This window comes from Mesoplodon densirostris, chromosome 16, assembly GCF_025265405.1.
Source record: "Mesoplodon densirostris isolate mMesDen1 chromosome 16, mMesDen1 primary haplotype, whole genome shotgun sequence".
NCBI lineage: Eukaryota > Metazoa > Chordata > Mammalia > Artiodactyla > Ziphiidae > Mesoplodon > Mesoplodon densirostris.
Window position 1 is genome coordinate 65,714,497 of NC_082676.1, and position 15,701 is coordinate 65,730,197.

At 53.0% G+C, this 15,701-nt stretch overlaps 1 protein-coding gene across 1 annotated transcript; it reads left to right on the forward strand.

Annotated features, from left to right (window-relative positions):
* Positions 1 to 12,658: 12,658 nt before the first annotated feature.
* Positions 12,659 to 15,619, forward strand: IGFALS (insulin like growth factor binding protein acid labile subunit). Its single transcript, XM_060120322.1, has 2 exons — positions 12,659 to 12,674; positions 13,804 to 15,619. The coding sequence occupies exons 1-2, from the start codon at positions 12,659 to 12,661 to the stop codon at positions 15,606 to 15,608; spliced, it is 1,821 nt and encodes a 606-aa protein (XP_059976305.1). The 3' UTR covers positions 15,609 to 15,619.
* Positions 15,620 to 15,701: the final 82 nt, after the last annotated feature.

Below are 15,701 nucleotides of genomic sequence, written 5' to 3' on the forward strand. Positions count from 1 at the left end.
GAGGTTCTCCATGTGGCCTTGGTCTGTGACGAGAACAGACCCAGGGTCTGCGAGGCTCTGCTCGCTGAGCTGGGTGCTCAAGTCTTTGGGTCTCACCTGCTGTGGTGATGCTCACTGAACACTTCCTGTCCAGCTGAGGCCTGCTGCTGCTGCTGTTGATGTCACCCTCCTGTACGCCTCATCCAGACGGGTGATGATGCAGCGTGGTTGTCGCCGCCACCCTGGATTCCTCAGGTCCCTGTCCCGGCCAAGCACGGGCCCATGTCACTCCGCAGCTGCCTGTGTGGGCTTCTCCAAAGACGATGATGTTCTAGGTGGAGCCAAAGCACCCTGTGAGCAGCAGCCCCACCCCCAGGGTGTCATGGAGTGGGGTTTGCACGGGTCCTCCTGGCGCTTTGTTTCATGGCGTTGTACCAGCGACTGGACATGCAGGTGCAGGCGTCTCAGGACGTGCTGAGGCCTCGGTCTGCGATGCCTGAGGGTCGCTGTGGACCTGTGGGTGCTGTGCCCATTCCCCCAGGTGGCTCGTGTTGTTGGCAGCCCCTCCCCAGGGACACTGAGCTCCTCGCTAGTCTCCACCAGCAGCATAGCCCCCGCACTAGGGGTGAGTGCTTCTCCTTGGAACCAGCTGCCAAAAGCCCCCTTTCCCACTGGTGTCCACCCCAGTCCTGCGTCCCTCATCTAAAGAAACGTAAAGAAAAATGTACCCCACCACCCTGCTTCCGAGGCCACAGGCTGTCCCTCCTTGTCCTCCAAGAGCCCAGAGCTCTCAACAGTGGGCATTTCGCTTTGCATGTTTTACCCTTGGTGATGGCGCTGCTGCCGGGCAATGGGGCGAGTTCTCAGGGCTATGTCTGGTGCCCTGTGTCGTGTGTCTGCGACACGGGCTCTGAAGCGCTCATCCAGGCTCCGGCTGCTGCGCTGGGCAAGTGGGATTTCATTCTCGGAGAGTGTCTCCCACTGTGCTTGCAGACGCCTGCCGCACCCACTGTCAGACACCTTTGTTCTTGTGGATGGCATTTTGTGGAGGTTTCATGGGTGTTTACCTGGTTTGGGGGGAGGTTGACCGCTTTCCACACGCTTATTGGCCACTTGGATTTCCTCACCTGGGGGCTGCCTCTCCTCTCAGGTTTCTTCCCGGGTTTTCTACCAGGTTTTTGTTTCTTACTGATCAGTTAGAAGTCCTTTGTTTCATGTTGCATATTTTATGATTTCTTTGGTTCTGTGTGTTTGCAGTTTCCTCCTAGTTTGTTGTGGCTTCACACTCTGGTGTCTTGTTGAAGAAATTCTTAACGTAGTCAAACGTGTATTTTTTCCTTCATGATAAATGCTTTTGTGTCCTGTGTAATAACTCTCCCACCTCTGATGCCTTCCTATAATTTCATCCAGTAGTTTTTTGTTTTGCTTTTCACACTCACGTTTGTGATTCTTGTGACCGAGCTGTTTATGCTGGTGTCTGGGAGACGGACACCTGATATCCCAGCCCCTCTGCACTGCCAGCTCTGGTGAGCCAGCGTCCAGGGGTCCAGACCTGTTTCGTGGCTCTCCATCCCACTGGTATGTCTGTCTGTTCTGACGCTGGCCCCACATTCCCTGTTACAACAGCTTTAGGACCTTCAATTCCAGGAATGCCACCCAGCCTCATCAGGAGAGTCTTGGCCCTTTACTCTTATGTATAAAGATTAGGATATTTATGTCTGGGATTTGGACTGGAATAATGTTGACTCGCTAGATTGGGAAGTGACTTTTCTGTGATGTGGGGAGTTTCCAATTATGAACACGCTGCTTATCTATCCATCCGCTTGGGTCTCTGATGCTGTGTGTGCTGTGTGTGCAGGGCAACTGCTGCCGACCACAGCATTAGCACAAGCACAGGGCAAGGGCACGGTCTCCCGTCAAGACTGCCCTCACCTCAGACTCCAGCCAGAAGCTTGGGGGTCCCCGGCCACCTGCACTTCTAACCAGCTGGCTACAAGTTCAGAGGTTCTCATGACCCCTCAGATTCAGTAATTCACTAGGTTGATTCAGAATTCAGGGAAGCGCAACACTTATGATTTTACAGTTTTATTATAAAGGATACAAACCGGGACCAGCCAAGTGAAGAGACCCACAGGGCGAGGTGGGGAGGATCTGGACAGCCAAGCTGTGCCCTCACTCCATGGAATGCAGGCTCCCCACCGTGCTGGCACATCAGGAAGCTCACTGAGCCTCAGTATCCAGTTGGGTTGGGGTGTAACTGTGTCATCCACAGCGTGAACTCCAGCACCCCCCCCCAGCCCGTCCCACCCTCTGATCACAGGTGGGGCTCCCTGGTGACAGCTCTGAGTCACCACATTAGCATAAACTCAGGTGCTCACTATACTGTAAATGACAAAGTCCCCACCCCTCAGGACGCTCCCAGGAGTTAGAGTCTCCCTCCCCAAACCAGGGACAAGACCAGACAAACTTTTCCATCAGGGTTTATAACTTTCTCCCTAGAGGCTGGTTCTGTGGGGACTCTGGCCCCTCAGTAGTTTGTTTTTTGATGCTGTTGTAAATGGTGTTTTGCTTTTAATCACTCCAGGGGTCAGGAGCATATAGGAGTGCAGTCAGCCTTGTTCCTGGGGACCCTGCTACGCTTGCCCAGCCTGATGGTAACTGTTTCTTTTGTGGGCCTTTGTGGTACCATCGACAGGGCTTTTGTTTTTCTTGTCTCCCCGAGGCAAGTGGGCCTTTATTCCTGACTTCATTGCTTGGTTTAACAGATACCTGAATGCTGACGATGTGGCAGGTACCGAGATGCTCTGGGGATTCAGAGTGAACAGACAGAAATTCCTGCCCTTGTGGAGCTTCTGTCCTGGTAGAGGAGACAAGATGAGTGGAATACCAAGCAGGTCACACAGAAGTACTGTGGAGAAAATAAGGCAGAAAAAGGTACAGAGGGAGCCGAGGATGTCAGCCTTCTTCAGTAGAGTGGCTGGGGCCTTGCTAAGGTGACATGTGAGTGACAATGAGGGGATGGAGAGTGTGAGACATGCAGATATCTGGGTGAGAAAAGCAAGTGCAAAGGCCCTGGGGCAGGTCTGCAGAAGAGCAAGAGGCTGGCATGGCTGAGCCAGGCAAGGGGAGAGGAGTGGGAAGCCATGACGTGGTGGGTCAATGTACAGGACGTGCGAGGACCTCGGCGTCCACTCTGGGCTGTGCAGAGGCGGGGTCAGAGCTGAGCTTTACCAGGACTTCTCAGCGTGTTGTGGCAGGGCCCCTGGAGACAAGTCTGGGGCAGTAGCCCAGGGAGGGCCGGTAGAGGAGGGAGTGGTGGCAGGGTTCCCAGTGGGAGCTGAGGCAGAGGCAGAAGTATTTGGTCCCAGCTTGGATCTGAGCTGTGAGTGCTGAGTTAGGGAGACTCCACGTCCATTTCCCAGGATGGGGAGACTGTGAGGGGCTCACAGTCCTGAGCGGTTGGCTTTGGGCAGGTCAAGTTTAAAATGTCTCCAGCATGTGGGTGAGTCCAAAGCCAGGAGATGGCTCCATCACATGAGAGAGAGATGGAGATGTCAGGGGTAGGGGGAGAGCTAGAGGGGGTGTATTGCCAGGAGGAAGCACCCTAGTCCCTGGAAGGCTGGCAGGCAGGCTGAGTAGCTGTTATCAAGCTGAGCAAGTCTTCCTAGCTTGCTGGTCATCCGAGTGGGAGCTGGGTCTTACCACATACTCTCCTTTGGTCGGCTGAATTATCCCAACGGTTTTCAGTGCCTAGTCATTTTATTCTTGGGCGAGATCCCATTTCATTGGAACTTCTGCAGCTGGCTTGCTCTCCTTGTACAGTCCCTGTCTGGTTTTGGAAATAAGGTGACATGGAACGTTTCCTCACTTCTTGGGGAGTTTGTAGAAGGTAATGCTAATCTGAGCCTTGTGCTTTCTTTTGTGGGTATTTTAAAAACTAGTGATCCTGTTTTTTAATGGTTATAAGGGCTGTTACTTCTATCCTTCTTCAGCCGCTTTTGGTAAGTTCTTTCCTACATTTTCAAGTCTGGTCTATAATGTCTTTTTTCTTGAGAATGTAAAGGTAAAAACTCCCCCAGAGTGTCTGTTTTGAAGCCCTACAATCTGGCCACTTAAACTTCCACGACTCCTCAGTTTCTTTCCGGGCACTAGTATAAACAGAGCCCAAGCATTTTCTTCACTAGTTCCTGATCCCTGACCCAGTGCCTGCCCGCTTCCCTCTGAGGATTTTTATTTTAAAAAGTATTTCCTGGGCCTCCCTGGTGGCGCAAGTGGTTGAGAGTCCGCCTGCCGATGCAGGGGATACGGGTTCGTGCCCCGGTCTGGGAGGATCCCATATGCCGCGGAGCGGCTGGGCCCGTGAGCCATGGCCGCTGAGCCTGCGCGTCCGGAGCCTGCGTGTCCGGAGCCTGTGCTCCGCAACGGGGGAGGCCACAACAGTGAGAGGCCCGCATACCGCAAAAAAAAAAAAAGTATTTCCTGACTGCTCAGTTACCTGTCTGGGTGGAGGCTCCATCTCTCACCAAGCTACACCTCTGTGCATTTAGCCTGACTCTCTGGGAGGTGCCCCCAGGTGGTGGCCTTACTTTCCACAGCCAGCACACTAGGTCCTTGATGCTTTTCTGACAGCCACCCACCTGACCTGTGTGTCATGTGCTATCCCAATGTGATACGTTTCTCTCCAGCTGTAACACTGCTTAGATTTTAGGAGTGACTGTATTTTACTAAATAGAACCTTTAAAACTTATTTAAATTGAGGTGACATTCACACAACATACAATTAAGTTTATAATTCAGTGGCTTTTTTTTACTTTCTTGGCTGCACTGCACAACATACAGGATCTTAGTTCCCTGACCAGGGATCAAACCCATGCCCCCTGCGTTAACCACTGGACCACCAGGGACAACAATTCAGTGGCATTTAGTACATTCACAATGTTGTGCAACCCCCACCTCTCTCTAATAATCTGAAACTTTTAAACTGTTAATCTATCAGTAAAACCGTAAAAGGAGAGGCTTCTCCTGGACCATCCACTTCTATGGACACTGGTTCTGAGTTGGGGCAGCAGAGAGGCCTGGAGAAGAATTGGATCTCAGTGGATCTGGAGAGAGCCTGGCCCAGGTGCTGTGGATCCAGAGAGGAAGGCTGGTCCTGCAGCCATGTATGTCCCCAGGGTACACACACCTGTTCCACCGTGTCTCGGTCAGTCCTCAGCAGAGGTCAGGGTCACCTCTGCTCTGGGGCCCTCAGGCCCATCTGGGATTCCACTGAGGTAGCAGAACATCAGGTTCCTTCTCTTCCTTTCTTCTCCAGTCTTTCTCCTGCTTCGTAGCTCAAAGAGTTTTCTTATTCTTTGTCAGAATATTTTCTTAGGCCAGAATCTTGACTTTTTAAGGTTCCAATAATCTTTTCTTTCCTCTGATTTCTGTTCTAACAACCCTCTGTTGAAGGAATGAATACCTCATGTCTAGTTTGAATGGTCAGGGACCAAAGAATTTTAGAAATTCAAAAGAGAAAATAAGTAATTCAACAATAATGGAGGGATTCCCTGGTGGCACAGTGGTTAAGAATCTGCCTGCCAATGCAGGGGACATGGGTTTGAACCCTGTTCTGGGAAGATCCCACATGCTGTGGAGCGACTGACCCCGTGCGCCACAACTACTGAGCCTGCGCTCTAGAGCCCATGAGCCACAACTACTGAAGCTCGCGTGCTTAGAGCCTATGCTGTGCAACAAGAGAAGCTACTGCGATGAGAAACCTGTGCACTGCAATGAAGAGTAGCCCCCGCTCTCTGCAACTAGAGAAAGCCTGTGCGCAGCAGCGAGGACCCAATGCAGCCAAAAATAAATAATTAAAAAAAAAACTCTTAAAAAAATAATGGAGATTCTTTAATAGTCTAGTTGATAACAGGACACTGTCACTCAACCTATTTATAGAACATTCCACCAGCATTTTCAGGTGCTCATGGAACATTCTCCAGGATAGACAATATCTTAGACCACAAATCACAATGCATTTTAAAAAACAGAATATATACTTTGTAATTTCAAACTCCAGTGGAATTAAATATCTACAACAAAATGAAGTCTGGAAAACCCCCAAATGTTTGGAAGTTAACACATCTAAGTAGTGTGTGGGCCAAAAAGAGTGGAAATCAAAACACAAAATTTGTGGGATGCAGCTAAAGTGGTGCTAGAGGGAAATGTATAGCTTTTAAACACCTGTATGAGAAAAGAAGAAATGCCTCACAAAACCTACCTTAAAACACTAAAGAAGAGCAAACAAAACCCAAAGGAAGCAGAAGGAAAGAAATAGTAATGATTAGCAAGGAGATCAATGAAACAGAAAACAGAAAAACCACTGACCAACAAAGTAACACACAAATTACCAAAATGATGAATGAAAAAGGGTACGTCATCACTACCAATCCTACAGAAATGAACAGGACTTAACAAGGGAATACTAGGGAAACTATTTACCAACAAATTAGATTTTAAATGAAATGGACAAATTCCTTAAATTGATTTAACAAAAGTCTTAAGTCTTCATGCAAAGGAAAGCTCAGGTCCACATGGCTTCACTAGTGCATTCTATCAGTAACACTAATCACTCACAAACTCTTCCAGAAAATACAGGAGGGGACACTTCCCAACTCATTCTATGAGGCTAATGTTATCCTGATACCAAACAAAATGAGAGATCAATGTCCCTCATGAATACAGATGTAAAATCTTTAAAACGTTAGCAACCCAAATACAGCAACATTATACACAACCAGGTGGGATTTATCACAGGAATGCAAGGTTGGTTAAACATCTAAAAATCAATTAACATAAACCACAGTCATAGAATAAAGGACAAAATCCACAAGATCATCTCAGTGGATGAAGGAAAACATTTGACAAAATCCCACACCTGTTCGTGATAAAAAGTCAACAAACTAGCAATAGAAGGGAGCCTCTTCGACCTGTTAAAGGACATCTGTAATTTCCAAATGCTGCTGTATCAAATCATTACAAACTTAGCTATTTAAAACAACATAAATGGGGACTTACCTGGTTGTGCAGTGGTTAAGAATCCGCCTGCCAATGCAGGAGGACACGGGTTCGAGGCCTGGTCTGGGAGGATTCCACATGCCGTGGAGCAACTGAGCCCACGTGCCACAACTACTGAGCCTGTGCTCTGGACCCCGCCAGCCACAGCTACTGAGCCCGCGTGCCACAACTATTGAAGCCTGCACACGTAGAGCCTGTGCTCCACAATGGGAGAAGCCACCACAATGAGAAGCCCACGCACTGCAATGAAGAGTAGCCCCCGCTTGCCGCAACTAGAGAAAGACTGCCGCAGCAATGAAGACCCAACGCAACTAATCAATCAATCAATAAATAAAAGAAAAAAACCACAAATGTATCATCTAACAGTTCTGGAGGTCAGAAGTCTGACATGAGTCTCACTGGACTAAAAGTGTCCACAGAGCTGGTTCCTTCTGCAGGTTCTAAGGGAGAATCTGTTTCCTTGCCCTTTCCTGCTGCTAGAGGCGCCTGCATTCTTGGCTCCTGACCTCCTTCCTCCATCTTCAAAGGTCAGCAGCTGTGGGTTGAGTCCTTCTCTCATTGCCTCACACCGACCTCTTCTGACGCCCTCTGCCACTTTAGAGGACCCTTGTAATTACACTGGGGGCACCTGGAAAATCCACATTAATCTCACTATTTTAAGGTCAGCTGGTTAGCAACCTCAATTCCCCTTTGCCATGTAACCTGACACATTCATGATTCCAGGGATAAGGACATGGACATCTTTGGTTTGGGAGCATTATTCTGCCTGTGACAGCATCAATGAAAAACACAAGCCAGCATCGTAATTCACAGCGGATGACTGAATGCCTCCCACTAAAGTCAGGAACAAGGCAAGGATATCTGCGCTCTTGCCACTTCTCAGCATTGTACTGATGTGCAATAAGGCATACACACACACACACACACACACACACACACACACACACAAGGCAGTATATGAATTGGAAAGGAGTAAAAATAAGTAAAAATGTCCTTATTCACAGATGGTGTGATCCTATATGTGGCCTATCCTAAGGAATCCAGAAACACACACATACCTGGAACTAGTAAGTTCAGTAAGGTCCTAGGATGCAAGATTAACAAGAGAAATCTGTTGTATTTGCACATACTAATGAGTCTGAAAATGAAATTAAAACTCCATAATAGCATCAAAACTAACAAAATACTTAGAAATGATCAAAATTAGTGCAAGATTTATACACTGCAAACTCAGAGAAAGAAGATGTAAGTAAATGGAAAGATTCTATAATCCCTGATTAGAAGATCTTTGTGAGCTTGGGTTAGGCAAAGAGTTCTTAGACACCACACCAAAATCATGAGCCATGAGAGAAAAAAACTGATAAATTTTGAACTTAATTAAAATAAACTTTCGTACTTCAAAAGACAACGTGAAAAAAAGGCGACAAGCCACAAACAAAGATATCTGCAAATGTTAGCCTTGATAATCCATAATATATAAAGTCTCATATCCATAATATATAGTGTTGCAACTCGGTAAGGAGTCAACTCAGTTAAAAAATGAACGAAAGTCTTGAACAGACACTTCACCAAAGAAGATATAAGAATGCCAACAAACACATGAACAGGTGCCCAATATCAATTGGCAGAGAAACAGAGGAGCTAAAAAACAAAAGAAAACAAAACTGACCATACCGAATAGTAGTGAGGATGTGGAATTGGAATTCTCGTAATTTGTAAAATGATACAATCATTTTGGAAAAGTTTTTTTTAAAACTAGACATAAATACTATGTGAACCGGTAATTCCACTCCTAAGAATCTACCCAAGAGGAGTGAAAGCTACGTCCACACAAAAACTCATACACAAATGTTCATGGCAACATTATTCATAATAACCCCAATAGGAACAAACCAGATGCCTATCATCTGATGAATGAATAAACAAATGTGGCAAATCCATAAAACAGAATATTGTCCAGCCATAACAAGGAATAAAGTACTGATATACACTATGTAGATGAACCCTGAAAACATGCTCAGTGTAAAAGGTGAGATACAGAAGGCCACCGATTGTATGGGGATGTTCTAAAGCTGGACTGTGCGTGTGGCTGCACAGCTGTACACATTTACTAAGAATCACTGAATTTTATAGTGACAGTGGGTGAACTTTATGGTGTGAGAATTGTACATCAATCAAGCTGTTTTAGAAACAATCATTGGGTAAATGCACCACAATTAATACTTTATTACATTATCCCACATACTTCTAGAAAAATATTTCAGCTTAGACGAAATGAAAAGAGGAAAAAAGGTAACACTTAAAATAGTATCAAAAGTAACAACCAGGGCTTCCCTGGTGGCGCAGTGGTTGAGAATCTGCTAATGCAGGGAACACGGGTTTGAGCCCTGGTCTGGGAGGACCCCACATGCCGTGGAGCAACTAGGCCCGTGAGCCACAACTACTGAGCCTGCGCGTCTGGAGCCTGTGCTCCGCAACGAGAGGCCGCGATAGTGAGAGGCCTGTGCACCGCAATGAAGAGTGGCCCCCGCTTGCCACAACTAGAGAAAGCCCTCGCACAGAAACGAAGACCCAACACAGCAAAAATAAATAAATAAACTCCTACCCCCAACATCTTAAAAAAAAAAAAAAAAAGTACCATCTACGGGAAAAAAAAAATCTAAAATATATATGCAAGATCATAACATGGAAATCTACAAAAACACCACTGAAAGAAACTGAAGACGACCTAATTATGCCATGTCCACGGATTGGAAGACTCAAACTGCAACACAAGTCAAACCTGGACAGGCTGCTCCTACCGTAGACAAGGAAACACATGCACCACGAAGAGCCTCTGCTCTTCAGAGGAGGGAAGGAGGAGGGAAGGAAAGCCATTGCACTAAACGTGGGGAGGCGATCATAACCCACCAAAAAGAATGAAACCTGAGCATCACCTCACTCTTAGGAAGTGAAAGGGTGGCCCAAAGACGTCACAGAGAAAGGTAGGGCAGTGATGCATTCACAGTATTTTAAGAGAATATACTCAAGTCCATGTGCCGAACAGGACCTGAATCATGATACATACATCGGCCTAGATAAACTTTTTTTGCAGTTTTTCCATTTAAGGAACACCTTATGAGACCACGTTAAAATTAAGAACTCTCACCAGAATTACAATGAAGAGGATGGACAGGCAAACCACGGTGCAGAAGACAACACTGGCCACACATACCTAACAAGGGGCTTGCATCCAGAATACTGTTATAAAGAAACATAAGTCACGCTGACAGCAAGAGACTTAAACGTGTACTTTACAGAAAAGGACAATCCACTGGCCAATGAGCCTCCCTCTGAAGAGCTGCCATCATTGGTGACTGAAGAAACACAGGACAATGAAAGCCACTGTCCCCCCACCTTCAGGGCTGAGAGTAGACAGGGTGGGGGTGGTGTTGAGGGCACCCCTATTGGCCCCAGGAAGGTGTGACTACCCAGGAAGGGGTTGGCCTTACCTGCAAGGATGACACAGGCTGGTTCCAGTGGGTGCACTCAGGACCACAGGAATGCACAAGGGCCCCACAGGGTCGCAGCACCACGACAGGAAGGAGGGAAGGGATGCTATGACTTGGCACACGAGTGGCCAGGCCTGGGGCTTCTGTACAACACCATTTCCACGAAGACCAGAAACCAGACTCCTCGGGGGGACCCTCAGGGGGTGAGCTGGAAAGAGAGGCCAGGGCAGTAGCCAGCCTGGGTCAGGACTGGCCGCTTTGGGGGAGCAGGGACAGAGCTGGCCCCAGGCGGCCAGGATAGAGGTCTTCTCTGAACTCAGCAGGCTGAACACCAGTGTTACCGCAGGACTCGAGAAAGGTTTACAAATACCTAACCTGCCTGCCGCAGTCCCGATAAGGGTTCTCCGCCACACAAGCTCGACTGGGGATTTACAGGAAGTTTCCAGCCCCAACCCTCCAAGTGTGAGGAGACAGGAATGCTAACCCTCCTTCCAGTCCACGTGAGCCTGGCCGGCATGCGGGGAGCTTCCCAGTGAAGAGGCCCCATGGCCCCGGACTCCTGCTGAGTCCGCACTTTCTACTGTGTAAATGTATGTTTACCGTGTAAATTTCTGGGTGTGGACTTTCTCCCTGCAGATCTATAATTTCTCAGAAGAGAAGCTGAGAAACGACCTGGAAAAAAATCAAAGCTCAATAAAGGGAGGAAGACAAAGCCGCCCCTCGGCACTGCTGCGGGATGAGCTGGGGAGGGGGCACCACGAGGCTGGGGGCGGGCCTGGCCTCCAGCCTCTCCTGGGCCCGGACAGCTCCTGCCTACCTCACTTCTTTCCTCCTCACCATGTACCTTTCAGGAGGCAGACCTGACTTCTCTTCTGTCTCAGGAAGAGGTTCAAGAGTCTCCTAAACCTCAACAAGCCTTGCCCTCCCCAGACTCAGTTTTGCCTTTTTCAATGCCTTCTGGCCCCTTCCGAGCACAGCCCCCCCGCCCCAGGCAGAGCAGAGGGACTGGTGGGCAGGCACAGCTGGCAGCCAGAGGAAGGGTCCTCAGTAAAGGAGGGAGGGGTGGCTGGAGGGCAGCACTGCGCCTGGCAGCCTGGGAGAGATGTGGTCAGATCCGGAAGAGCAGAGCCCAGGGCTCCCCAGGTGGAGGGGAGGATGGTGCCCCGAATCAAGCGGCCACACCCCTTCTTACCATGTCTGACCTGTGGCTGACCTCAGGCCGGGCACTGGGTACCTGTCCCAGGGCCTGTGCAGTGCAGGGTGGCCGTGGCCCCAAAGGAGCCCTGGAGGGCAGGATGGGGCCCACTGCTGGTGGGGGCTGGTCTCACAGCCACAAGACCTCGCCGGAGGCCAGCCGTCCCCCACTCTCTTCCTGGGAGGACATTGTTGGGGAAAGCAAACACAAAGTGGCCGGGGCCCTGCCAAGCATTCCTAGAAGAGGCTAGGGGGAGGGGCAGTGGCCAGACAGCAGCTGACCCTGAGGTCACAGGAGAAGCCAAGGCTGGGCCAGGCCCCTGGGAGCTTCAACAAGGACCCCACCCAGGCAGTTAGGAAATGGGGAGGAGGGGGGAGTGGTCAGCATGCCGGGGGTAGATGGGCAGGCCCATTTGGAGACGTGTGGTTCCCGCTTAACTCCCACATGGCCATCTGCTGGGAGGGAAGACCCTAGGAGCCCCCTGAGGGGCCCCTACCCACAGGCAGGGGGGCCGGCTGAGCACCAGCCCCTCACAGGCTGCTCCAAGGGAGACCCCAGCCCAGCACTGCCTGCAGCCCCAGCTCTGCTCCGCCCAGCCCTGCAGGGGGATGGGAAGACGGGGGGGTTGGGAAGATGGGGGGATGGGCCCCCGCTGTCCCTTAGAGATGCACCCCGGGCCACCTTGCACCCTGAAGATGCGTCAGGGCAGATGCAGCCCCCAGCCTGTCCCCTGTGCCATCCGCACCCTGGGCCCCAGTGCTGATGCTGGCAGCCCGGCAGGAGGGGGTTAAGGGAGCTGGGGCCAGCAGGCTGGGCTGGCCGGTGACAAGGGTGCTGGCTGTCCCAGAGGCAGTGGGGAAATCCAGAGGGCAGGAGCAGCCGGCCCCAACAGACGCGCCCCGCTCCCTGCCCGCCTGCGGACTGCTCTGCACGAGGGATGGCCCTGAGGAGAGGTGAGGCCCCCACGTGCCCCAGCCACTCACTTCGAGGGGGGGGACCGTGTGCCCCCAAGCCCACTAGGGTAGGGGCTACACCCAGAGAGGGCTCAGCTCTAGGGGGGCTGGGGCTCTGGGAGCCCATGGGGGAAATGTGGCTACTCGGGGTGGTGGGGTGCCTGGCCCTGGAGAATCGCTGTTGCCTCCTGCCCCCTCCTCTCCTACCCGAGGGCCCAGGCTGGCAGCGCAGGGGAGGAAGGGCACCCACACTGCCACCCCAGGGGCCCTGCCTTAGACCCTCCACTGGGCCAGGGCATGCTGCCCTCCCAGCTGCTCGGAGGCCAGGCCATTGCCACCCTGTCCCCTCTCGGAGCCTAGCCCAATCCAGCTGGTGTGTCCACCCTGGGACCCGGAACTCTCAGAGACCAGAGAGAGGCCTGATGTGGTGGGCAGCCCAGTGCCCAGTGGAACTTATGGGGGATTGTTGCTGTGGAGCCTGGCATCCTTTGTCCTGTGCCACAACCCAACCTCTGGTGTGTCAGTGGCCTGGGGTTCCCATCTGCCCTTGAGGCCTGCACTCTCTTCCTCTCGCCACATCAGCACTGGGCCAAGTCCCTGGGTGCGTGCCGGACACACCACGGAGGTGAGTACCCTCCAGTCGGGGGTCTAGCTGGTGCAGCGGGCATCCAGCTCACTATCCAATCAGGGCAGCAAGCGCATACCCACCCGAGCCTGCTCCGGAACGTTCTCTCACACTTTCCTCCAGGCCTGCCTGGCAGCCTAGCCTGGCTTGAGTGTCCACCTTGGGGACGCAGATGAACACACGGCCTAGTGGCCAGGTCCCCAGCCTTCGGTTTTCCCTGGAACAGGCACTGCCACCCCGTTGGTCCTGTGGGGTGGAAAGGGCAGTTGGTTTTGAACCAGAGAACATCCCAGTCGTCCTGCCTGGTCTCCGCTTCCCATTTAAGTGAGGGACCCAGATCTCAGCCCATACGTTCTCTGGTCCGGTCAGCAGTGCCTTCTCTAAATGGTTGCGTGCTGTGGTCCAGGTGTGTGGCTGAGGCCTGGAAGGTTCCATGTCTTGCTTGCCCTGGGCTCACATCCTGGGCCGCCTCAGTGCTGCCTCCCCAAGCCCCTCTCCCCACAGGAGGCCCGGCCCTGGTGGTGCTGCTGGTCTCCTGGGCAGTGCTGGGCTCCCACAGCCTGGAGGGAGTGGAGTCCGCAGCACTGGCAGACCCTGAGGGCCCCCAGTGCCCAGCCGTCTGCTCCTGCGGCCACGACGACTACACGGATGAGCTCAGCGTCTTCTGCAGCTCTCGGAACCTCACGGGGCTGCCCAACGGCATCCCGGATGGCACCAGGGCCCTGTGGCTGGATGGAAACAACTTCTCCTTCATTCCTGCGGCCACCTTCCGGAACCTCTCCAGCCTGGGCTTCCTCAACCTGCAGGGCAGCGGGCTGGCCAGCCTGGAGCCACAGGCGCTGCTGGGCCTGCAGAACCTGTACCACCTGCACCTGGAGCGGAACCAGCTGCGCAGCCTGGCAGCCCGCACCTTCCTACACACGCCGGGCCTGGCCTCGCTCGGCCTCAACAACAACCTGCTCAGCCGCGTAGACGAGGGCCTCTTTAGGGGCCTTGCCCACCTCTGGGACCTCAACCTGGGCTGGAACAGCCTGGCCGTGCTACCCGACACTGCGTTCCAGGACCTGGCCAGCCTACGCGAGCTGGTGCTGGCAGGCAACAAGCTGGCCTACCTGCAGCCCGCACTCTTCTGCAGCCTCAGCGAGCTCCGCGAGCTGGACCTGAGCAGGAATGCCCTGCGGAGCGTCAAAGCCAATGTCTTCGTCAAGTTGCCCAAGCTCCAGAAGCTCTACCTGGACCACAACCTCATCACCGCCGTGGCCCCAGGCGCCTTCCTGGGCATGAAGGCGCTGCGCTGGCTGGACCTGTCACACAACCGCGTGGGTGGCCTCCTGGAGGACACCTTCCCGGGGCTGCTGGGCCTGCACGTTCTGCGCCTCTCACACAATGCCATTGCCGGCCTACGGCCCCGGACCTTCAAGGACCTGCACTTCCTGGAGGAGCTGCAGCTTGGCTACAACCGTATCCGGCAGCTGCCGGAGGAGGCCTTCGAGGGCCTGGACCAGCTGGAGGTGCTGGCGCTCAACAACAACCAGCTCCAGGAGCTCAAGGCGGGCGTCTTCCTGGGCCTCTACAACCTGGCCGTCATGAACCTCTCTGGCAACTGTCTGAGGAACCTTCCAGAGCAGGCGTTCCAGGGCCTGGGCAAGCTGCACAGCCTGCACCTGGAGGGCAGCTGCCTGCGCTGCCTCGGCCCGCACACCTTCACCGGCCTCTCGGGGCTGCGCCGGCTCTTCCTCAAGGACAACGGCATTGCAGCCATCGATGAGCAGAGCCTGGGGGGGCTGGCCGAGCTGCTGGAGCTGGACCTCACCTCCAACCAGCTCACGCACCTGCCTGGCCAGCTCTTCCAGGGCCTCAGCCACCTGGAGTACCTCCTCCTCTCCCGCAACCGGCTGTCTGCGCTATCGGTGGATGCCCTGGGGCCCCTGCAGCGCATCTTCTGGCTGGACGTGTCGCACAACCGCCTGGAGGCGCTGCCTGAGACTGTGCTCGCGCCGCTGGGGCGGCTGCGCTACCTCAGCCTCCGGAACAACTCGCTGCGGACCTTCGTGCCGCAGCCCCCCGGCCTGGAGCGCCTGTGGCTTGAGGGCAACCCCTGGGACTGCGGCTGCCCCCTCAAGGCCCTGAGGGCCTTCACCCTGCAGCACCCGGGCGTCGTGCCCCGCTTCGTCCAGGCCATGGCGGAGGGAGACGACGACCACCAGCCGCCCGCATACGCCTACAACAACATCACCTGCGCCAGCCCCCCCGGCATCTCGGGCCTTGACCTGCGCGACGTCGGCGAGGCCCACTTTGCCCACTGCTGACCCGAGGCCGCCCTGCGGTCTGGACGGGCCCTCACCACCCCAGGGGACGTGGACTTGGGACCTGTGGGCCCCAGCCTGGTCCCTGAGGGCCTG